General features: G+C 70.1%; 3 protein-coding genes across 3 annotated transcripts; 1 reads left to right on the top strand and 2 right to left on the bottom strand.

Moving 5' to 3' along the window:
• Nucleotides 1–200: 200 nt before the first annotated feature.
• On the bottom strand, nucleotides 201–3,378 carry CCDC142 (coiled-coil domain containing 142). The gene is given in 10 exon segments (XM_055797216.1): nucleotides 201–489; nucleotides 643–854; nucleotides 933–1,110; nucleotides 1,194–1,308; nucleotides 1,463–1,615; nucleotides 1,864–2,021; nucleotides 2,113–2,277; nucleotides 2,572–2,658; nucleotides 2,770–3,187; nucleotides 3,189–3,378. Coding segments are annotated over 10 exon segments (1,932 nt in total). The 5' UTR covers nucleotide 3,378; the 3' UTR covers nucleotides 201–232.
• A 1,755-nt stretch (nucleotides 3,379–5,133) lies between these two features.
• On the top strand, nucleotides 5,134–10,623 carry TTC31 (tetratricopeptide repeat domain 31). The gene is made up of 17 exons (XM_055794099.1): nucleotides 5,134–5,587; nucleotides 5,794–5,855; nucleotides 5,962–6,031; nucleotides 6,120–6,373; nucleotides 6,604–6,687; nucleotides 6,925–6,993; nucleotides 7,179–7,346; nucleotides 7,442–7,573; nucleotides 7,663–7,759; nucleotides 8,074–8,164; nucleotides 8,243–8,384; nucleotides 8,754–8,855; nucleotides 8,932–9,022; nucleotides 9,219–9,357; nucleotides 9,476–9,550; nucleotides 9,788–9,890; nucleotides 9,984–10,623. The coding sequence occupies exons 1-17, from the start codon at nucleotides 5,134–5,136 to the stop codon at nucleotides 10,098–10,100; spliced, it is 2,250 nt and encodes a 749-aa protein (XP_055650074.1). The 3' UTR covers nucleotides 10,101–10,623.
• Nucleotides 10,624–13,922: 3,299 nt separating this feature from the next.
• Nucleotides 13,923–18,625, bottom strand: LBX2 (ladybird homeobox 2). The gene is made up of 2 exons (XM_055796437.1): nucleotides 18,066–18,625; nucleotides 13,923–14,589 (listed from the first exon to the last, which is right to left on the bottom strand). The coding sequence occupies exons 1-2, from the start codon at nucleotides 18,388–18,390 to the stop codon at nucleotides 14,201–14,203; spliced, it is 714 nt and encodes a 237-aa protein (XP_055652412.1). The 5' UTR covers nucleotides 18,391–18,625; the 3' UTR covers nucleotides 13,923–14,200.
• Nucleotides 18,626–21,519: the final 2,894 nt, after the last annotated feature.

Below are 21,519 nucleotides of genomic sequence, written 5' to 3'. Positions count from 1 at the left end.
CGTAGTCACACCGTGGGCTCCGGTAAACCCCCCCGCCCCCCGGGCCACCAGGCCAGGGGCTTGGGTTGCGGTGCAGACCCCACCCCACCGGCAAGCGGCACCGGTTAGAACACGCTGCTTACTGAGGGGGGGTCCCAGACACCCCCCCCGGGGACTCGTTGTACCGGGATGCGCTCACAGCCAGGGAACAGGGACAGACATGGGGACACCGCAGCCGTTTTATTGCCACCGATCAGACCTCGGGGTTGTTGCCGACGCATGGTAAACCCGGTACACGCCAGCGGCGAGCCCGATGTAGCCGTAACGATAGCCACTGCTGCTGGCTGCCCGTTAAGTAGGATTCGGGGACACTGCTCTGTAGCCGCGCCAGTGGCTCAGCACTGGGAGCCAACGGAGGGGGCCCCGGTGCCGCCGTTGCTGCCTCTAGGGTGTCCAGGCTGTGCAGGTTGCCCGACGTCGGCTCCGGTGGGTGGGCACTGTTGTCCAAACCTGGCCACGAAGAGGAGACAGGAGTCACAGCGGGGCAATGGAGCCTCTGTGCCCGGGATGTCAGCCCATCCTCCCGGCTGTTCCCCCACCGCATGCTCCCCAACACCAGCGCTGCCACCTCAGTGTGGCCAAGTGTCCCCCGCCGTGACTCACAGCAGCGGCGCAGAGAGTGCCAGGGGCGGGGGGCCATGCCAGCCACCCCCCCGGGCTGCTGCAGGAGGCAGAGGATGGCCCCATCCATCTGCTGGAAGACACGAAGGGACAGCAGGGACTGCCGGGTCTCAGGGGCCAGCCCATAGCGCTCCGAGGCTACCAGCTCCCGCACCAGCTCGAAGTCCTGCCGCAGCTGCAAGGCTCCCTGCAGGCTGGGGGACAGTGGCAGTGCTCAGCCCAGCCACCCCAGCGCTGCCCGCACCACCCCAGACCCCCCCCACACCTGCTACCTGAACTTGATCCTCTGTGCCAGGATGTGGTCCATCCAGGCCTCCAGGAAGGCGGTGGTCACCCGTGCCAGAGCGGGCGCCTGGGCATCGTGGGGCAGGAGCTGGGCGCCCTGCAGCACCTGGCCCAGCACTGCCTGGGCCGCTGCTGCCGCATATGCGCTGGGGGAGCTGGGCAGGTCTGTGGGGGGACAATGGGATGCCTGTTCAGCCCTGACGGCCGCTCCAATGGTGGCCCTGCCGGCACCGAGGCACCCGACCCACCAGCGCGGAAGCCGACCCTCCAGTGCTTCCCCAGAGGCATGGTCTGGTCGAAGATCGCTGCCGACATCCGCTTGCAGTTGGTGGAGAACATCTTCAGCACGTCCCCTGAGAAGAGCTGGGGGGGCAGAGCGGGGGGCGTTCAGAGTGGCATAGCAGGTACACGGCTCCCTGCGCCTGCCCCAGCTGTGCCCAGCTGGAGTGGAACCACCAGGGTCCCTGCCGGCATGGCACAGCTCCTGGAGGTGCTGCCTGCCACAGCCGTGCCGTACCTGGATGCTGGCAGCCATGGAGCAAATCTGCTGGCAGAGCTGGAGCTCCTGGGGGGACAGTGCGGCAGGAGGCGGCTGTGGGGGGGTGTCCCCAGGCTCCAGAAAGGTCCCGGTCACCAGCACAACCAGTCTGTCTGTCTCCATCTTCAGCAGCTGGAGGGAAGAGGGGTGAGATGAATCCTGCCCAGTGGCCAGCGCCACAGCCAGCCCCCAGCCACACAGCCCCACACCAGCCACACAGCGAGCCCCCAGTCAGTCCCACTGCCAGCTCCAAACCCATCACCAGCCACCAGCCCCACAGCCTGGCCAGCCCCAGCCCCACAGCCAGCCCCCAGACCTACAGCCAGCCCCACAGCCCAGCCAGCCTTAGCCCCACACGCGGGTGCCCATCCCGGGTATACCTGCAGGTCGCCCTGAGTGATGAGCAGGAACTGCGGCAGGGCCCAGGCTGCCAGGTACCGGCAGGCTCTGCCCATCAGCCAGGAGCAGGCAGCCTGTGATGTGGCCAAGCAGCAGCCCAGCACCTGCAGGCGCAGGCAGGGTGAGCCAGGGGGGTGGCCTGGTGGGAGGTAGGGCTGGGTGGTTACAGGAGCAGTGGCCACCAGGGGAACCCTGGGGTGCCCATCCCCGTTCCCTGAGACCCCACTCACCGGGCGGGCGGGTGGGCAGGGGCTGCAGGCAACGCAGGGCGAAAGCCAGGGCTGGATAGAGCCGCTGCAGACACTGCGCTGTCCTGCTCCACACCGGCCCTGCTGCTGGCACCGGCTCCCCCAAGCACTTGTCGGACAGACCCGAGCCCAGCGCGCAGGCAAAGTCTGGGGGGAGGGCACTGGTCAGCGTCCTGTGCCACCCTCCTGCTTGCACCCCGTACCCCGCACTATGCACCCCATACCCTGCACCACACACCCTGTAATCTGCACCATGCACCCCATACCCCATACCACACACCCTGCACCATGCACCCTCTACCCTGCATGCTGTACCCCACACCCTGTTCCCTGCACCCCATACCACACACCCTGCACTCTGTACCCCACACCGTGCACCCCACACCCCATACTACACACCCTGTACCCCACACCCCTCACCATGCACCCCGCACCCCATACCTCTCTCCCAGCTCTGGAGGACGGCCCGGCAGAGCAGGCGCAGGCAGAGCCATCCCAGTTCCTCCTCGCACTCTCGGGGGACACCAGCTGCAGGAAAGGGGGCGTGAGTGCCAGTGCACCCCGTGGTGGCACCGGAGGGGTCCCAGAGGAGCTGCTCCTCACCACCCACTGCTACCCACTGCGTCGGCCCCCACTTACCCTGGGTGAGAGCGTGGCTCAGCTCCTGTGTGGCAGCCATGGCCCTGCCAGCTCCGCAATGCGGCCAACCCAGGCAGTGCCCTAGCGCGGTTCCAGCAGCCCCCCAGAACAGCTGCCGGTACTGGGCGTGCAGGGCCTCGGCTGCCGGTGCACGGGAAGCATCCAGCCACCGCACCGTCTTCCAGCCGGCAGAGCTGGGCCTGGTGGCTGTGCCCAGGCTGGCCGCTGGCAGCTTGGGGCTCTCTACTGCTGCCGCCAGCTTCTCCTGCTTGGGTCCATGGAGGACGTGGTGCCAGAGGCTGTCAGCAGAGGCCACCAGCACCCCCAGGATCTGGCCCATCAGCTCCTCGTCCTCCCGGCACAGTGCCCACAGCTCGCCAGCGAGGCCTGGCAGCTCCTCCTGCCTGGACGGTCCCCGCGTCCACTACCACTGTGGCACCACACTCCAGGGGCCAAGGCACTGTGGCATCCTCCCAGCAGACGTGTTCTGCCCTGCCGCCCCCATCCCACGGCTGCAGCAGGGGCTGGAGCCGCTCAGCCACCAGCCAGCCCCGCTCAGCTGCCAGGATGCCCAGCACCCTGGCCACGGGGGAAGGCATGGGAGCCATCACCGGTAGCCCTGTGGCAGCCAGTGATGCCAGCAGGCAGGCAGCCAGCAATGCCCAGCTCCAGGGCCAGGTCGCCCACCACGTGGTTGTAGATCTCCAGGCCCTGGAAGAGGTCAGAGAGCAGCGCCGAGGAAGGGGCAGTGGCAGGGGCAGCCCGTGCCAGCCCCCGCAGCCATGCCTCGGCATGGCGCTCAGCTAGCCGCACCGCATGCAGCGCCAGCAGCAGCAATGCCTGCCGCATGTGCGCCACTGACTCGTGCCTGCGCAGCAGCAGCGGCCGCAGCCATGGATCACTGCTCATCCGCCGCCGCAGCCCACTCCAGTGGCCGGCATGTGTCCGCAGCTCCTGGCAGAGCTCCCGCAGCGGCTGAGCGGCACCCAGCTCCCCCACCAGCAGCTCCGGCCGCTCCACCAGTGCCAGGAGCCGGCGGAGAAAGTCTGAGGCGGCCTTCAGCCGGCGGCTGTAGTCGCGGGCGAGGCGGAGGTGGTGGCGGTGCTGCAGCAGGGCGTGCAGGGCCGCGCCACGCTCAGCCACGCACGGGTGGACAGGGTGGTAGGAGAAGGCAGGGGTGGCAGTGGTGGTGCTGTCGCCGGGCTGGGGCCGCACGTGGCCCCGGAAGGTCTCGGTGCGGGGGTCCTCCCAGACGCAGAGGCAGCGGCGCAGCCCTGAGAAGCTCTGCTCCAGCAGGGCCAGGAGGGCCGGCGTTTCCTCCTCCTCCTCGTCCTCATCCTCGCTGCCGTAGCCACGCTCACGGGGCCGTGGGGACAGCAGGCGCCGCAGGCTGGGGCTGACACAGTTGCGCAGCATGGCCTCTGCCTTCTGCAGGGAGCGGGCCAGGCCCCCCAGGGAGCTGCTGCCTGCCAGGGCAGGGACCCTCAGTGTGCGACAGCCCCTGCCTGCAGCTACCCCGGCTCTGCCCCAGCACACGGAGGGGACAGCAGCACAGCCACACTGCTCTGTAGCCGCCCCAGCCCTGCCAGTGCCAGTGCCAAGACCCCCAGCCCCTGTGGGCACCTGGGGAGCCCCCGGCCCCTACTGGCATAGGACCCGTCCCAGGGGACTGCCAGCTGGTGGAGACCCTCGCATACGTGTGACATGCTATCAACACACTAACCATACAGCGTTGTCACCTGTCCTGCCCCCTGCAGCGCCCACCCCCCCGGGACGCAGAACCCCGTCCTGCTTCCCCTCCAGCCCACAGGGCCGTGGGTGATGGGGGGCCGAGCCTCCCATCTCCCAGGCTGGCTCCCCGGCCCGGTACAGCCCCTCACCTGTCTCGGCGGGCTCCCCGCGGGCAGCGCCATCCCCCGGGCCGGGCAGGGTGGGGCGGGCCGTCAGCAGCAGGAGAAGGAGGTTGCCCGGGCCGGCGCCACCGCTGTCACCCGCCTGCGAGGGACCGTGGGCAGGTCAGGATCCCGCCCGGTCGTGGGTGGGGCAAGCGGTGAGGGGGCGGGGCCCTGGACGCTGCCCCCGCCCCTCACCGCTGCCAACCGCGGAGCCACCCTGCCGTGGCCACGCCTCTCCAGCCAGGCCACGCCCCCTCCCCGAAGGGGCGGGGGGGGGGGCGTTGCCAAGGAGACGCAGGCAGCGGCACCAGGCCCGGTGCCGCCACCACCAGGCTGGGAGCTGGAACCGGGCCCGAGGCCCAGCCATCGCCCCCGGTGAGGGAGGCTGAGCCTGGGGGTCTCCCCGTCCGTTCGGCTCCTCACCTGCGGGCAGGGCTCCCCGTCGCGACGCTCGGGGCCGCCGTCCTCCATGCTTTGCCGGCCCCGGGGGCGGCGGGAGGAAATAGGCTTAGGCCGCGCCGGCGCTAATCCGCAGGAACGGGCAGGGCTGACCCGCCGGGAGGTCAGCGCCCCAGTGCCCGGTGAAGCTGAGGTCCCGAGCAGCGGGAGGAGGCGGGGTCCGCGGCTTGAGGGGAGGCGGGTACGGCGGGAGGGGACGCGGAGCTCCGAGCCCCCTCTGTACGGGCCTTGCGGGCCGCCGTCCTGCCCTCACCCAACATGGCGGCTGGGCAGCCTCAGCTGGCGCCGTGCCCCGCTTCCGGCCCGCGCCGTGCCCTACGTCCGGCGGCGGCGGCTCGGAGCGATGCGGGCGGCGGGCGGGCTGCGGGACCTGGCCGGGCCGGGCCTGGGCGCCTCCCGGTTCGGGGCTGCCGCCGCCGCCTGCCCCTGGGGCTGCGTGCTCGGCCCCGGCGGCTGGAGCGGCGGTACGGGGCGCGGGGGCCGGGCGGAGCGGGGCCGGGGCGATCCCGGGGGGGTCCCGGGGCGGCGGGAGCCGCGCTCTGAGCCGGGCCGCCGGGGCCGGGCGGGGCGGGGGCGGTGGGGCGGAAGGAGGGGCTCGCTCCCGCCCCCCCCCCGCCGCCCGGTCTCGGTTTCCTTTCCGACGGCTGAGGGCCGGCTCTGCTCCCCGCAGCGCCCGTCTGCCCCAGGCACTGCCAGCCCGGCGCCGCCGAGGCCGAGCGTGGCCGCCGGCAGGTACGGGGGGACCGGGGATGGGCGGGGACCGGGGCCGGGAGCCCCGCGGGAGGCAGCGCCGCCTCCCCCGGCCCGGCCCCCTCTCCAGCTCCCGGTGCCGCCGCAGGCCGCCTCCCGCTCGGCACACTGCAGCGCGATGGGGGAAGCCTCTGGGGCCCGGGACGCCTTCGGCCGCGGTGAGTCGGGAGGGCCTGCCAGCTGGGGGCTGCCGGGGGTCCCGGTGCTCGGGAGCTGCTGCTGACAGCCCTGGCTCTTCCTGCGCAGGCCCGGGCTTCTGGTACTGCCCTGGCCGGCTGGAGGTGTCCAGTGAGGAGGAGGATGAAGAGGTGGAGGGGTTGATCTGCTTTGGCCAGCCCTGGGACATCTCTAGCGAGGACAGCGACCCCACCTACAACTTCTGTGGGTTCAGGAAATCCTTCCTGTGCAAGGAGGATCTGCCTGCTCGGCCCCCTCAGAGCGCTGTTGAGATGAAGATGCACAGGCTGCCTGCACCCTGGGGGCACCAGGTTACTGCCGAGGTGAGGGGCAGCCTCCCTGCCTGCGAGCTGCCTGTCTGCTGCCCATTTCAGCTCCCCACAGTGGCCTCGCCTCAGACGTGTTGTGTCCTCCAGCCCCTTGTGTGCTCCCACCTCGCCAGGGGCCCAGAGAGAGGGGTCGCAGTGCAGCTGTCAGTGCACCTGGGGCTGTCCCACTCTCCTGGCTGTGGCACAGTGCCGGGCACTCACGGCTTACCATGTCACTCCCCCAGGAAGCAGAGAAGAACGCACAGGAGCTGGTGGCGGAGGAAGAGCGGATGAAGAGAAAGGCAGAAAAGAAGAAGCTGAAGAAGAAGGTGGGTGCACCCCACAGGGAGTTTGCCCTGCCAGCCTGCAGTGTGCAGGCAGCTGCCTGCATTTCCCTTCCTCCTGAGCCTTGCTGTTGCCTCAGGTGGGGAAGCGTGTCTCGGGGGCAGCCGGAGCTTGCTCCCACCCCACCAGCAGCACCACAATGAGCTGTGGCATGGGACCGGGTGTGGGTCTGTGGTGCTCTGTCTGGTGCCTGCTCACAGCTTACTTTCTTCACTTTCCAGAAACAGAAAGATCGGAAGAAACAAGAGAAGCTGGGACAAGAGCTGAAAAGCGAGCGGGAGGCCGAGTCGGTGAGTGACTGCACCAGCCTCTCACCCCAGCTGCTGCCTGGCCATGGGTGCTGTGGCAGCCCGGCTGTGCCACCTTCAGGCGTCCTGTAGGTCTCTGAAGGTGGGACACTGTGGGAAGAGAGGCAGGCAGGCTGCTGTCTTGCATCAGCCACAGTTACCGTCTCACTCCTGCATTCTCCTTCCAGAGCACCTCATCCCTGAGCAGTGCTGCCGGTGCTGAGTACCCCCAAAAGACCAATGCTGAGGAGGGGAAGGCCAGGCCCAGTCCCAGCCCGTCCCCACACCTCGGGGGCAGTGCAGCCTCCTCAGGAGAGGAGGCAGGAGGCCAGGGAGCCAGGGCAGAGGAGGTGGAGGTGAGCGCTCCTGGTGCAAGCACCAGACCAGCGTGAGGTCTGCTCTGTGGATGGGTCTGGAGCTCTGCCCGCCTTGCCCACCCTGCTTCTTCCAGGATGAGCTGGATTTGAGCTGCACCTTCGTCTTCAAAGCCCGGCAGAAAGCAGGCATGAAGCTGCCAGTGCCTGGGAAGGAGAAGCCGGCCAGGACAGTTGATGCAGAGTCAGGCAGGAGGGCACTGGGGAAGGTGATTTGGAGCCCGTGGGGCCCTTGCTGCCCTCCCTGCCAGCCCCACAGGCACCCGCACCCTTGCTGCCCTCCCTGCCTGCCCCACAGGCACGCAAGCCCTCACTGTCCTCCCTGCCTGCCCCACGGGCACCCAAGCCTGCCCCCCGGGACGTGAGCATGGTGGAACAGAGCTTGATTCTCGCAGGTCTGTGCCTTGGGCCCCCCGGACAGCGAGGGAAGGGGGTGGGTACACGGAGGCTCTGCTTCCCGGCTCCATGGGTGGGTTTGTGCCGGGGCTCCTCACCAGCACAGCTCTTTGCAGGCTAGCATGGCTCTAGGCTGTTCCCAAAGCGCATTTACATCGTGGCTGGGTGACAATGGAGACACTGTCTCCTCTGTGGCCCTGCTCCCCTCTGCTTGCCCCTGGCAGATGCCTGTGTCCCCCCTGCAGGCAGGGGCACAGCTCTGCTCCCTGGCCGGGCCTGGGGGGGTCGGCAGCAGGCAATGCTCTCCCCTCAGGCCGTGGCAATGAGGCTGCCCAGAAGGGCCAATACACAGAGGCTGTGCGGGCCTTCACGGAGGCGGTGAAGCTGAACCCCATGGAGCACCGGTGAGCTTCAGGGCTGGGGAGCAGCATTCCCTCGGGGGCAGCAGGTCCTGGGCAGCAGCGACCCCACTCTCCCCATAGGCTCTTTGGGAACCGCTCATACTGCTACGAGAAGCTTCGGTGCTACGAGGAGGCACTCAGGGATGCACTGGTGTCACTGAGGCTCCAGCCCGGCTGGCCCAAAGGCTACTTCCGCAAGGGAAAGGCACTGCGGGGACTGGAGGTATCAGGGCTGGGCAGGGGGCCAGTGGGGCTGGGCAGGGGGCTGCAAGGTGCTAGGGCTGAGTAGGGGGCCACAGGGGGCCAGTGCTGGGTGTGGGGCTGGAGGTACTGGGGTGGGAGGGCTGTAGGGGGCATCGTGGGGTGCAAGTGGACTGAAGGGGGTCTGTGGAATGCTAGGGCTGAAGAAGGCAGGGGCTGTGGGATGCCAGGGCTGTGTAGGGGCTGTGGGGCACTACCGGGGCCAGGTGGGGACCATTGGGTGCCAATGGGACTGGGCAGAGCCCTGCAGGCATGGGCTGGGGGCTGAGGCTGGCTAGGTGGGGGGCTGCTGCAGGCAGCAGGAGCTCAGCTCCTCTCCTCTGGGCCCCAGCGCTACGCCGAGGCCGCCTGCACATTCGAGGAGCTGCTGCGCCTGGACAGTGCCAACACCGATGCGGCTGCCCAGCTGGAGGCCTGCCAGGCCCTGTTGCGGGTGAGTGCCCGGCCCCAGCCCTGCCAGCCCTGGCTGCTGCCCACCGGGGCCTGACTCCCTCCTTTCCCCCCTGCAGCAGAACAGCCCCCATGGCCGGAGCAGCCCAGGGGGTCCCCCTGTGTCCCCATCCCTGCTGAAGGCTGGGGAGCTGCTGCTGCCTTCCTCTGGTAAGGGACTTCGGTGCTGGTGGCGGTTTTGCTTTGGAGCCATTGGCAGAGCTGGCAGCTGTGGGGTGCGGGGGGACCTGGACTGTGGTCTTGGGGCTGGAGGAGGTCATGGGAGGATGGTGGGGCTGGGGACTGCCCATGGTGGGTGCTGTGCTGGTCTGCAGAGCCAGCTGAACCCACCCCTGCCTCTCGGCAGGGAAGTGGGTGAACAGGAGCTGCCAGGACACAGACACAAGTGGCTTCATGACTGTTGTGAGCTCCAGGAGCCAGACAAAAGGCCAGGGCCAGGCTGCGGCCAGCAGTGAGCTGATGCTGCCTCCGACCCATCCTGCCAGGTAGGGCTGGGGCAGGCAGGGTGGGGTGGGTCCCAGAGCTGCCACGGTGCTGGGGTGTCCTCAGGCTGGTGCATGGGATCCGGAGCTGGCTGCCAGTGATACCAGCGTGGTTTGGCAGGGACTGCTATCCCCTCTGGGTGGGGAACATCACCAGCAGGATCAGCGAGAGGGTGCTGCACAGCTTCTTCAGCCGGTGAGCATGTCTCTGTGCTGAACCCCTGTGGTGCCCATCCTGCCCCACGTCACCATCCCGGTGCCCTGCCTGCCCCACATCTGTCCTGCCCTGCATAGCCAGCCAGGTGCCAAGACCCCATCCACCACTGCCCGGCCAGCCCCACACCTGCACCCATTCTCCAGCACTCCTGGCCTGGGGAGCAAACCCCGTGAGGGCGGTGGGGAGCAGTGGAGTCTCTGACCCTCCATCCTGCAGTTTTGGGGAGATCCGCTTCATCCGGATGCTGCCGGAGAGACGCTGCGCCTTCATCAACTACACACAGAAGGTGGCGGCAGAAGCGGCCTATGCGGCCATGCAGGTGAGCCTAGGGTGGGCACCAAGCCCCTGCGGCCCCCTGGCAGGGATGGCACTGCCAACTGTCCCCCCTCTCTCCTCCTTGCCCCCCCCCCAGGATGTCGAGGTGGAGGGAAGCAGGCTCACACTGCAGCTCAAGCACCCCTCCCACGCCACCCCGTCCCCGCGGTGGCAACCAGGCGAGGTGGGTGCCCTCCCCAGGGGGCTTTGGTAGCTGGGGGGGTTCCTTGGCTTACAGCAGGGAAGCCAGATCCAGCACGGGGCTGTGTGCTCTGCCCCAGCCGGCACCTAGGACTGGAGCAGTGGCTGCCTTCTGCTGGGCTGGGGGCTGGAGGGAGCCAGGAGCCGAGCCCCCCACTCCCCCCAGCGCCGTTGGCTGTGGGGGCTGAGCCGGGTCCTGCCTGTGCCCCCCCACCTGTGCCTTTTCCCTCGGCAGGCAGCGGGAGTGTCCCCCTCCTGCTGCCTCTGCGCTAGGGTCTGTGGGTGGGGGGCCCCTCCCGGCCCCTCGCGGGGCTGCCCCGGCCTGGGGGGCCATGCTGCCACCCCCACCCCGCCCCAGCCCTGCTGGGGGCCCAGGGCTTGCCTACCTGGGGACATGGTGTCCTGCCGGAGGCTGCAGGCAGTGGGTGCCCACCCCACAGCTCGGGGCAGGGCTGTGCCCGGGGCTGCTGTGCCTCGGCTCCTTCAGGGATTTTTACCCAATCTGGGATTTGTAATAAAACTGAGAACCAGCGGTGGCAGCGGTCTGTCCTTCCCGGTCCTCGGGCTGTCTGTCCGTCCTTCCCTTCTTTCCCTCTGTCCCTCGTTCCCTGCCCTCGGGCCCTGCCGCCTTCCGCTGTCAGTGAAGCCGCGTCTTCCCCCCGCCCTCCTGGAGCTGCGGCTCCCACGGGCGGCCAGCAGGGGGCAGCCTCCGCCCACGCGGCGGCTCCGGAGCCCGGGCCCGGTGCTGGAAGGCTGCCCCCGGCACGGCACGGCCCAGTTCCCCCCGGTACGGCACGGCTTCCCCCGCCGTGCGCGGGGACATGCCCGGCCGCGGGTACCGGACACCCACCACCCGGTGCAGCAACGGTGTGGGCTCCCCTCCCCGGCACACGTTGCCCCCTCCCGGACCCCGAGCCCTCTGCACCGGCCGACCCTCCCTCCCCACGGGGCCGCGGCGGCTCCGGGCCCGGGGCGGGGGAGGAGGAGGACACATGGGTCTGCTCGGAGACCGGGACCACCGGGCCGGCCCGGGGACTGCCGTAACCTGGGAAGTAACGGGAGCCCCCAGGTCCCCGCCCCGGGGCTGGCCTCGAGGCAGCGGTGATGGTCGCGGCACATCCCTCCTCTTCCTCCCGGCTCCGTCGTGTCGTGCGGGCCCCGGCCCCGCTGTAATGTCATTCGCAGGTGACGGCTGTCGTAGGGGCCGTGGCGGGGGGGGTGACAGGCAGGCCATCGCGCAGAATTTGATTAATATGCAAATAGGCAACAGGGAGAAGGGGCGCAGGAGACAGCGAGTAATTAATCACTAGTTAAAAGAAATTAATACCAACAGCAGAGGTTGTCAGGAAACAGCAGTCAAGTTAATCATCCAGAAAATTGGAAGAGGAAAAAGACGAGCGAGCGTGGGGAGGGGGGAGCGGGGGGCCGAGCCTGCCGGAGCCCCTGCCGCCCGAGGCCCCGGTGACGGGCGTGGCCTGCCCTGGGTCCCGGCCGGTCGCTGGGCCGGGCCGAGCCGCCCCAGGGGCCGCTCCCTCGGGGCAGGGGGGGATGATCCCTGGGGGACCGCATGCGCCCGCCGTGGATGCTCCCACGCCCGCACGCGGTGCCCCGCATCCTGCTTAGATGCATGTGCACCGGCGGCGGCGTGGGCCCGGTGACGGCCGTGCCCGTGCCGGCGGGGGTGCCGGCGGCTGGGAGCTGGCGGTGGCAGCGTGCCCCGGTGCCTGCCCCGTGTCCGGCAGCGAAACCTCCCGCGGTGCGGCCGGCGGGGCCGCCAGACGCTGTCCGGCCCGGCCCAAGCTTCTGCCGGCGGCAGCCCCGAGGCCACGGTGGAGGTGCTGCGCGGGGGCACTCCGTGTCCCCGAGGTGGGAGGGGGCAGAGGCGCCGGGGGGCGCGGGGACCCGCTCGCACTGCGGGGATGAGGCGAGACCCCGGCGGGCTCCGAGCCGGCGCGCCCATCCCTGCCCCGGCTGCCCACGAGCGTGCTGGGGGAGCTGCGGGGAGGGGGCTGGCCTGTGCGGAGGTGTGACCCTGCCAGCTGTCCCTCGCCTCAGCCCGACGGAACGAGCCGGAGCCGTGAGCTCATCTCCGGGGCCGCCTCCGCCGCCCCCCCGCCGCCAGGCGCATGCCCGGGGCCGCATACATGTGCAGCGCCCATGCGTGTGCGCGCACACAGGCATGCATGTCTGTGCACACATGTGCCCGGCATCGCCTGGCGCTGCCTCCTGCCAGCACCAGGCTGCGGGGGACACGGCTGCGGGCTGACACAGCCCTGTAGGCGACATGGCTGTGGGTAATACAACTGTGGTGACACGGCTGTGTGGTGTGACACGACTGTGTGGTGGCACAGCTGTGGGTAACACGACTGGGGGTGACATGGCTGCAAGATGCCACAGCCATAGGTGACACTGCTCTGGCGTGGTATGGCTGCAGGGTTACATGGCTGTGGGTAACACAGCTGTGGGGTGACACAGCCGTGTAGGTGACACGGCTGTGTGGTGCCATGGCTGTAGCTAACGTGGCTGCGGCATGCTATGGCTGCGGGTGACACGGCTACAGGGCCAGCAGACAGAAGGGAGGCAGGATGGGACCTGTCCCTGCCCGTGGGGTCTCCGCACCCGCGGGCAGGGGGGGCCACGCCGCCCCCTCCCCTGGCCGCCCCTCTGCCCGTTACCCGGCTGGGCCGCGCAGCCTCGGTGCCGGCGTAAGCCGGGGGGGCGCAGCAGCCGTGCAATGCCCCCACGCGTGGCGCCCCGGGCCGCTCCTACCTGTCAAATTAAAAAAAAAATCCCCCCCGGGGATGCTCAAAGGCACTTTCAGGCTAAATCTCATTTCTCCCCCTCCCCCCCCGCCCGCCGGGCGGCTGCGGCGCGGGGGGAGGGGCGGGACAATGCAATTAAAACCGGAGAAAATACCGGGGGGGCCGGGGGGGTGCTCTGCCTTCGGAAGTTCGCACCAGCGTAATTAGATCAGCGAGGGCTCATATGGATGCTGGAGGGGCTGGCAGCCGGGACGCGCATAGCTGCAGTGACAGGGGCCCCGCGGGACCCCCGCCGAAGGCAGGGGGCCGGCAGCTGCCCATCCCCGCGGCCCCCGGGCGCCTCGCGCGGACCTTGCCGTACGGCACCGGGGGGCGATGGGGTGGGGGTGGGGCCGAGAACCCCCCCCCGTATTGCGGGGTCCTCCCTGCCGGCCCCCCCTCCGCTCACTCGGAGCCGAAACCGGAGCCGCTCCTGTTCATCAGAAAGCGACATCACCGCTTCTCGCAGTGACGTCACCGGACCATGACGTCACGAGGGGCGGCATGGACTCCAACGGCCGGGGCAGGTGCGGAGGGGAAGGAGGTACCGAGACCTGGCGCTACCCTGGCCCCACTCGGATCACGAGCGGGGCAGTGCCGGGGTCGGCGCCGCCGGAGTGGATCTGTCACGGGGAAGAGGGGCGCTGCTCCCGCCCCGGGTCCTGCGCCCCCCTGCAGCCGGCATGAGGGTGTGCGCGTGGGGCTGGAGACATGGACACGCGCGCGCACGCAAAGCACCCGCGGACACACACACAGCATCACAGACACTCCTGCTGCCCCGGCCGGTACCGGGTGACCCCTCCCGGCCCCGCCGGACTCTCGAGGGGATCTTTCTGCTCTGGGGAGCGGGGACTGCGGGCGTCCGCAGCACGGGGATGGGCGCGGGGCGACGGGGATCTCCGGTGCTGCGGCGACGCCCCCCATGTCCGGGCGAGGCGGCCGAGCGGAGCCCCCCCGGGGCGCGCCCTCGGGGCGGGGGTGCCCGCCCACTCTGCAGAGCCCCTCCGCGCTCCTCAGTAAGGTGTCGCCTTTATTCCAAATATTTACACTGGGGCGGGCCGGGCCGGGGCCCTCCGTGCCCCCAGCACTCGGGGCGGACGGGCCGCGGACGGGCCGGCGGGACAGAAATGATAGAAAATAAAATTAAAAAGAAAAGAAAAAAAGAAAAGGGACAGACGGACCCAAAAAAAGCGAAAAATTGCACCAATTCCCGCCGGGGCGGGGGCAGCACGGCCGCCCCGTCCAGCCCGGGGGTTCGGTCAGTCTCGGTGCCGGCCCGGGACACCCCTCCGGGTCGTCCCGCTCCGCCGCCTCAGTCCCCCACGTCGATCTCCTCCTCCGAGAGCTCGGCGGGCGGGGGCGTGGGGCCGGGGCCGGGGCCGGCGGGGCGCGGGGGGTCGGGCAGCGCCGTCAGCTGCTGGAGCGCGGCGGGGGGCAGCGCCTGCAGCGAGGCCACGTCGGCCCGGAGCTCCTCCAGGTCCCGCTTGAGCTTGGCCCGGCGGTTCTGGAACCAGGTGATGACCTGGGCCGTGCTGAGCGCCAGCCGGGCCGCCAGCTGGTCCCGGTCCGCCGGCGAGAGGTACTTCTGCCGCAGGAACCGCTGCTCCAGCTCGTAGATCTGCTGGTTGGTGAACGCCGTCCGCGACTTGCGCCGCTTCTTGCAGGCCGGGCGCTGCCCCAGGGCACCCAGCGGCTCCCGACCTGCGGGGACAGCGGGCTCAGCGCGGCGGCACCAGCACTGGCACCGGCACCCACATTAGCATCGCACCCATACCCACACCGCACCGCCACTGCACCGGCACCCGCACCCGCATTAGCACCGCACACATACCCGCCCCCGCACCGGCATCGGTACCGACATCCGCACCAGCACGGGCACCGGCATCTGCAGTAGCACCGCACCCATACCCCATCCGCACCAGCATCAGCACCCGCACCCGCATTAGCACCGCACCCATACCCACACCGGCATCGGCACCGACACCCGCACCAGCACCAGCATTGGCACCCACACCCGCACCAGCATCAGCACCCACACCGGCACCGACATTAGTATCCGCACCCGCGTTAGCACCAGCACCGGCACCGGCACCGGCGAGCCGCGCTGAGCTCGGTCGGGCCCGTACACGCCCCGCCGGCCCCCACCGCTCCCCTCCCGGCCCGGCTTCGCCGAGCCCGGCCGCCGCCGCGCTGAACCGAGCCCGGCCCACCGCCGCTCCCGCCTGGCCCTGCGCCGTCTCGCAGCGGCCTCGGTCCCACCGGGAGCCGATCACACCCGTGTCCCGCCGCCGGCGCGGCCCGGGGATCCCGGGGCTCCAGTGCGGTTCGTCCCCGCCGCCGACTCAGTGCATGAGCCCAGGCCGCTGTCGCGGGGCCCGTACCGGGAAGGCAGGAGCGCAGCCCCGGGCGGCGGGGCCGCATCGACAGCACGAAGCGTGTCCGCTCGCCCGGGCCGTCGCTTTTGCGCAAAGATTTTCAGGAGCCCCGGTGCCGAGCAGCTCCCCTGGGGCCTGGTTCCCGCCGCCGCCCTCGGCACGGCCGCGCCGCAGCCGCGGGGCCCCGACCCGGCGCTGCTGCCGGCGGCGGCGAAGTAAAACCTCCGGTGAGAGGCAGCTCGTATCCGTCCGCGGCACCGGTAACGGATCCACAGCAGCCACTGGCTCCCGGTGCCGGTCTCGGCCCGGCTCAGCCTCTGTGTTGCCGGCAGGACCGATCCGCCGCTCGGTAACGCGGCTCCCGGGGCTCCCCGAGGCGCGGGGCGCCGGCGGCTGCCTCCCCCGTTAACGAGACCTGCCGCCGCCGCTGAAGGGTCCCGGGGCCACCCTGTCCGTCCCGCTGCCCGTAGCGAGGGCTCCGCTCCCCGGGGACCCCCGGCCGCCGCCCCGCCCTGCCAGGGGCCGCGAGTGTCTCCGTCCGTGCAGCGTCCTCGGTCGTTCGTTACCGGAGCGCCGGGATGTCCCAGCTGTGTCCGTAGGTATGTGCGGGTGGCGGGGTGTTACCTCAGTCACCGAGCCCCGGTCGCTCCCGTTTCTGTCTGCCGGGGCGAGCAGGGGGTGGGTTTTTTTCGTTTATCACGGGAGCCCTGTTCTGCCCGGCCGTGTCCGTCCGTCCTTTCCGGTAACAGGGTTTTACCTCCGTTACGAGAACCCCAATCTGCCCGTCTGTCGGCGGGTCCCGGTTCGTTCCGTCGCCGCGGCCAGGCAGGGACTAGGGGTTTTTGCAAATTGAGAGACCCCTCCGGGGCCGGCCGTGTCCGTCTGCCCGCCCGGGTGACAGGGTTTATCGGCATTCCAAGAGCCCCGAGCTGCGCCGTTTCTGTCCGCCGGTCCATCCGGGTGAGGGATCGCTGTCGTTGCCCGCGGGAGCCGCGCTCCGCCCGGCCGCGTCCCTCCGCCCGCCCGTGCAGCGGCTTCCCCGTTAGCGGCGGCCGCCCGCTCCACCGGACCCGGCCGGCCGCGCAGCCGCGGCGTTCGGTCGGTTTTTTACCTTGATCCGGGAGCCCCGAGCTGTCCCCTTTCCGTCCCGCTGCCCGGCCGTGCAACGGCTTTTTTTGGTTAATTACCGCAGGGCTGCCCGGCCCGGCCGTTTCCGCCTGTCCGTCCGGGTAAAGCGCTGGGGTTTTTTCGTTACTCACGGGAGCCCCACTTCCTCCGAGTCCGTGTGTCCGCCTGGCAAGGGGGGCGCGTTCGTTACCGGAGCGCCGCTCGCCCGGCCAGGGATTTGTTTTCGTTAACGGCAGAAGCCCGGCTGTGCCCGTGTCCACCTGCCCGGCCGTGCAAGGGCTTTCCGTTAACGGCGGGAGCCGCACTCTGCCCATCCCCGTCCGTTTGTCCGGCTGGTACCGGGTTTTTTGGTTAATCACGGGAGTCTAGCTCTGCCCGCCCGTCACTGTCCGGCTGGCTGTGGGGATCGTTTCGTTCTTCGTTAATTACAGGAACGCGGCTCTGCCTGTCCCCGTCCGTCTGTCCGACCCGGTAACGGTTTTTTTTTCGTTAGTCACGGCGCCCTGCTCTGTCCATCCGTGTGTCCGTCCCGGTAAGGGTTTTTTTTTTCGTTAATCACGGGAGCCCCGCTGTGTCTGTCCGTGTGTCCGTCCCGGTAGGGGTTGTTCCGTTAATCACGGGAGCCCTGCTCTGTCTGCCCGGGTCCATCCGTCCCCCGATGGAGGATTCTCGGCTCGGGATGGCGGCAGGGTCCCGGTTGCCGCTCGGCCCGCCCGCCTACTCTCATGGCGGGTCTTCCCGGTGGGGTCAAGCCGGGGGCCCGGTGGGGCCTGTTCGTTCCCGCGGGGGCCGCGACCCACCGGCTCTGCTGGCCCCGGTGCTCCGGGGAAGCCGCCGCCGGACCGTGCCGGGCCGCCCGCAGCCAACCTCCGTGAGCGGGGAGCGGCCGCCGGACCCCTCCGGGAACAGCGCCGGTTCCCCGGGCCCGCCGGTAACGGGTTTCTGCGGAAGGCCGAGGGCCGGCCGAAGCCACCGGCCCCGCCGAAGGAGCCCGCCCGGGCTGGGTCGCCGCGCCGTTTTCGGGTTTTCGTTGCCGACGGGAGCGATCCGCCGCTCTGCCCCTGCACTCGGTCACGGTCACGGTCGCGGCTCGGCGGGGCCGGGTGCCGCCGCTCTGTCCGGTGCAGGCCGACCGCCGCCGCGGGACCGATCCGCCGCCCGGTACTGCGGCTCCCGAGGCCCGAGGCCGGGTCGGTCCCTGCGGCTCCCGGTACGTCTGCCGGCCCCGGCCTGGCCGGTCCTCCCGGAGCTTCGGGCTTGCCCGCACCGGCGTCTCGGTCCCGGCCGCGGCTCACTCGCCGCCGCGGAGCGGGCTCGGCCGGGGCTCGCTTGGGCTCGCTGTACCCGGGCCTCTGCCTCCCTCCGGGCCGCGGCGGCTCCGGGAGCGGTGCGGGGCTGCCCCGGCCGGGATGCCGTGTCCCCGCCGCCGCGGGCCAGCACCGGCCCCTTGCCGGGTCGCGACTGCCGGGTCTCTCGGCCTCACTCGCCCCTCCGGGGAGACGCCGGGAGCTCACCGGGGCCGCGCCGGGCCAGGGGCGAGGAGGAATCCCGGCACCGCCACGGGCGGCGGCGCAGCTCCGGACACCCCGCCGCGCCCGCCGGCTCCAGCACCTGCCCGGTGCCCGTCCCGTCCCCCTCCCCGGTGCCGGCGGAGCCCCCCCGCCGCCCCGGTACCTTCGGCCGCCTGCAGCACGCCCAGCTCCAGCCCCTGGAAGGTCTTGCTGGCGAGCTCCTCCAGCGCGCAGAGCGGCGAGGACGGGGCGCAGCCGCCGCCGCGGGGCCCCGCCGCCTTCTCGGGGAGCCGGGCGGGGGGCGCGGCGGGGCCGGGCCCGGGGGGGCTCCCGCCGCGGGGCCGCCCCAAGATGTCTTCGATGCCGAAGGGGGTCAGCGGCTTGTTGGAGTTGGCGGGCGGCGGGAGCTGGTCCAGGGCGCTTCGCCGGCGGCCGCCGCCCGGGGGGTGCAGCGGGGGGGAACCAGCCGCCTCCCGCGCCGAGGTCATGGCGCGTCCCCGCTCCCGCACCGGGGCCGCCTCAGCACCGCGCCCGCCTCATCCCGCCGGGCTCCCCCCCCGTCTCGCCGCCGCCGTCCCGCCCGCGCATCAAGCCGCGGCCGCACTTAAACCCCGCGGGCGCAGCCCGCCCCCTCGGCGGGGGCCCGGCGGCAGCGGCGGCGGGGAGCGCTCGGCCTCCCGGCGCCGGGACCCGCTCGGCGGGACTGGGCAGCTCCGCACCCGCCGCCGCTTCCCCCCCCCGCCTCCACGGCCCCGATGCCGCAGCCTTAAAGACCCGGGGCCGGGGCGGCAAATTGGGCACCGGGAGGAGGAGGAGCCACCGACACGGAGGGGGGGGGGTGAGGGGGGGGTCACAGCTCCCTCTCCGCCGCCGCTACCGGGATACATACGGGGCGCAGTGCCGCGCCTCCCCCTCGTACAGCCATTTTAATCCCCCCACCCCGTGGGGCAGCCGATGGGTGCCCGTTGCCCCCCGCCCCAGATCCTCAGCGGGGCTTTTACCGTCACAAAAAATTTATTAGCTCCCCTGCTCTAAAATGCCCCATAAAAGTGCAGGGGCCGCCGCGTCTGGGAGTGATTAGGCCGCTTCGGGTGGGTTTTGGGTTTCAGAGCGCGGCCAGGCCATAAATCCGCCCCCCCCCTTCCCTGCTGCCCTCCCCGGTACAAATAGCTCCGGGATCCCAACCGCTCGTAAAAACCCGGGGACGCCCGCACACGCAGGTGAGCCCCGGCTGCTGACAGCGGGTCCATATTCTCTGGCGGGATTGGGGCTGGGGGATGCCGAATCACTCCAGAGGGACGATTCGGCATCCCCCAGCCCCAATCCCGCGCAGTGTCCCCATGGGTCTGCTACTGGGATGCTCTGGGCCTGGCAAGGGGACACAGGGGACACACGCACACACACGCACAGTGACGGTGTGGAGGGCACAGGGGTCATGGCAGTAGTGAGAGAAAATGAACCTGTGCGCAGCCGGGGGGATGGGGATGGGGCGGTGGGAGAACTGTGCGGGGCTGGGGGAGCAGGTGCAGGGGGACCCGTCAGTGCCGGTGCCGGGAGGGGCTGGGGGCTTCCAATCTTGCTGACAAAGGCAGAACGCGATCCCCTGGCTGGAAATTGGAGTTAGACAAATTCAACCTTGAAATTTCCCAGCAGCCGGAGCAATTAAACACCGGAGCGGGCGGCGGGCGGGGGCGGGGAGAGGGCTCCGGCGAGCCTGGGATCAAACCGATTTGGGAGAGGTTTGCAGGCTGCTCCCTGGGAGTGCGGCCACCCCGGCGTGGTACCGCTGGAGGGGCCCTGCTGGCATGGGTGTACAGAGCCCCTTGCCTGCCGGCGTGCGGGGCCTGGCAGGCCGAGGCGGTGGCGTTTGCACGGCTGCCTTGCACGTGGCTTTTGTCCTCCATCTCCGGAGGGATGGCTCACCCAGCTGGCGGCATCGTGACGCGGGAAGCCAGTGGAGCTGCTGCTGCTGCACGTGCTGCCAGCTCCCGCTACTTGCCTTGGGATGGTGCTCGTACCAGGGTACAGGCGAGCTGTGTCACCCACTGGCACCCTCTGTGAGCCACGGTCCCCTGCAGCGGCACCACGTGGCACGAGATGGGGCCACCCTGCTGGGCAGTGGGCCCCAGGCAGCATGGTGTAGGGGCACAGCCCTTCTCACCCCAGTCCCAGCCCCATGGAGTGGCCGAGGCTCCGTCCCAACCAACACCCTGTGACATGCACCAGGAAATTGCCGCATGGGATAATTCCTTGTTCTCGCACCAATTGGGGCCAGCAGCTGCCCTGAGCAAGCCCCCCTGCAATTCCAGCTGCTCAGGACCGGAGGGAGATCCACCGCAGGGCCCTGGGCCAGCAGCACCTGGAGCACTCCAGCCGCACTGGGCCCTGGCACCAGGCAGGGCAGACAGGAGCCAGGCTGGGATCCAGGTGGATCTTCAGCTGCTGGGCTCACCCTGACGGGATGGGGCATTGCCCCCGCTCCATCGCCCCTGCCCCATTGTTCTGCAGCAGCTGGGGTGAAATCCCTGCGCAGCAGCAGCCAGCTGCCCAGGGATGCTCCTGAGGAGCAGTGCCGGCCCCTCCTTGGCCCCCTACTCGTGCCCCATGAGCTACCTAGTGAGGTAGCCCAGAGTGGGCTGAACAGCTCAGATCCCACCCGGCCCCCATGGGCACTGCAGGCAGGGTGAGGGCACGGCCATGGCCATCGGCAGGGCTGCCAGGCTGCAGTGTAGGTGTGCTGCTCCCCACCCCTGGGGTAGGCTGGACACCCCCCTGGCCCCCAGCTCTGGGCCTTGGCCCCCAGCTCACTGCCACCAGGCGGGGGAAGTGTCAGCTCCAGCTGCCAGGAACACAGGATGGGAAACGCTTTTCACCCCAAATCAGGACATGCAGTGGAAAACAAAAAGAAACCTCTGAATTTTTGCAGGAACACTGGAGTTTCCTGCGGAGCGGGGCAAAGCGCCCTGCGCTGGCCAGGCGCCCGCAGCCAGCGGGGATGGTGATGGGCATGGCTGTCCCAGGCAGCACACCCTGGCGTGGCAGTGCCAGCACCCACCTCAGCTCCTACACCTCCACCTCCACCTCCTACACGTACACCTGCTGGGGGTCAGGTCCCGGGGGAGGATGGGGTCCCTGCGGGTCTGGGACCATGTGCAGGGCCTATGCCCTCGGCTCACCAGTTGCCCCCTAGCCCTCTGTGCCTGGCTGGGGCAGGCAGCATTGCCAGATGTGCCAGGGCTGAGCCCCTCATGCCCCTTCCCCAGCAGCTGTGCTAGGCTCTGCACCCTGCATTGGGTGCAGGGTGAGCAGCATGCAAGTATGTGTGTGTGTGTGTGCATGCACCAGGGGGTGCATGCATGTGTGAGGGTGTGCACAGTGGAGGGGGTGCATGCTCCAGAGACTATCTGTGCCAGTGGCTGGGGCTGCCCTGTCCCCAGCTCAGGACACCCCACTCTGGGGGCACCCAGGACTGCCCACCCCTGCGTTCCCCAGCCCTACCACAGCCAGCCCAGGAGCTGGCTGGTGGGACACCCTGTGCCGCGCTCGGGTGCTGTGCTGCGCCGGCAATTCCCCATGCCAGGGTAACGCGATTAGGGGTGGGAGGGGGCGGCTCAGCC

This window comes from Falco peregrinus, chromosome 2 (genome assembly GCF_023634155.1).
Source record: "Falco peregrinus isolate bFalPer1 chromosome 2, bFalPer1.pri, whole genome shotgun sequence".
Classification (NCBI taxonomy): Eukaryota; Metazoa; Chordata; class Aves; order Falconiformes; family Falconidae; genus Falco; species Falco peregrinus.
The sequence above is the reverse complement of the archived record's forward strand: the minus strand, read 5'-3'. Positions and strand labels throughout refer to the sequence as shown.

What these genes read in the sequence shown, in the direction of transcription:
- TTC31 (XM_055794099.1), top strand. Translation starts at nt 5,134, where the DNA reads ATGCTTTGCCGGCCCCGGGGGCGGCGGGAGGAAATAGGCTTAGGCCGC. An exon ending in CCGAGCGTGGCCGCCGGCAG is followed by an intron (nt 5,856 to 5,961) that starts GTACGGGGGGAC and finishes GTGCCGCCGCAG; the next exon opens with GCCGCCTCCCGCTCGGCACA. An exon ending in GGCACCAGGTTACTGCCGAG is followed by an intron (nt 6,374 to 6,603) that starts GTGAGGGGCAGC and finishes TCACTCCCCCAG; the next exon opens with GAAGCAGAGAAGAACGCACA.
- LBX2 (XM_055796437.1), bottom strand. Translation starts at nt 18,390, where the DNA reads ATGACCTCGGCGCGGGAGGCGGCTGGTTCCCCCCCGCTGCACCCCCCG. An exon ending in CGTGCTGCAGGCGGCCGAAG is followed by an intron (nt 14,590 to 18,065) that starts GTACCGGGGCGG and finishes CTGTCCCCGCAG; the next exon opens with GTCGGGAGCCGCTGGGTGCC.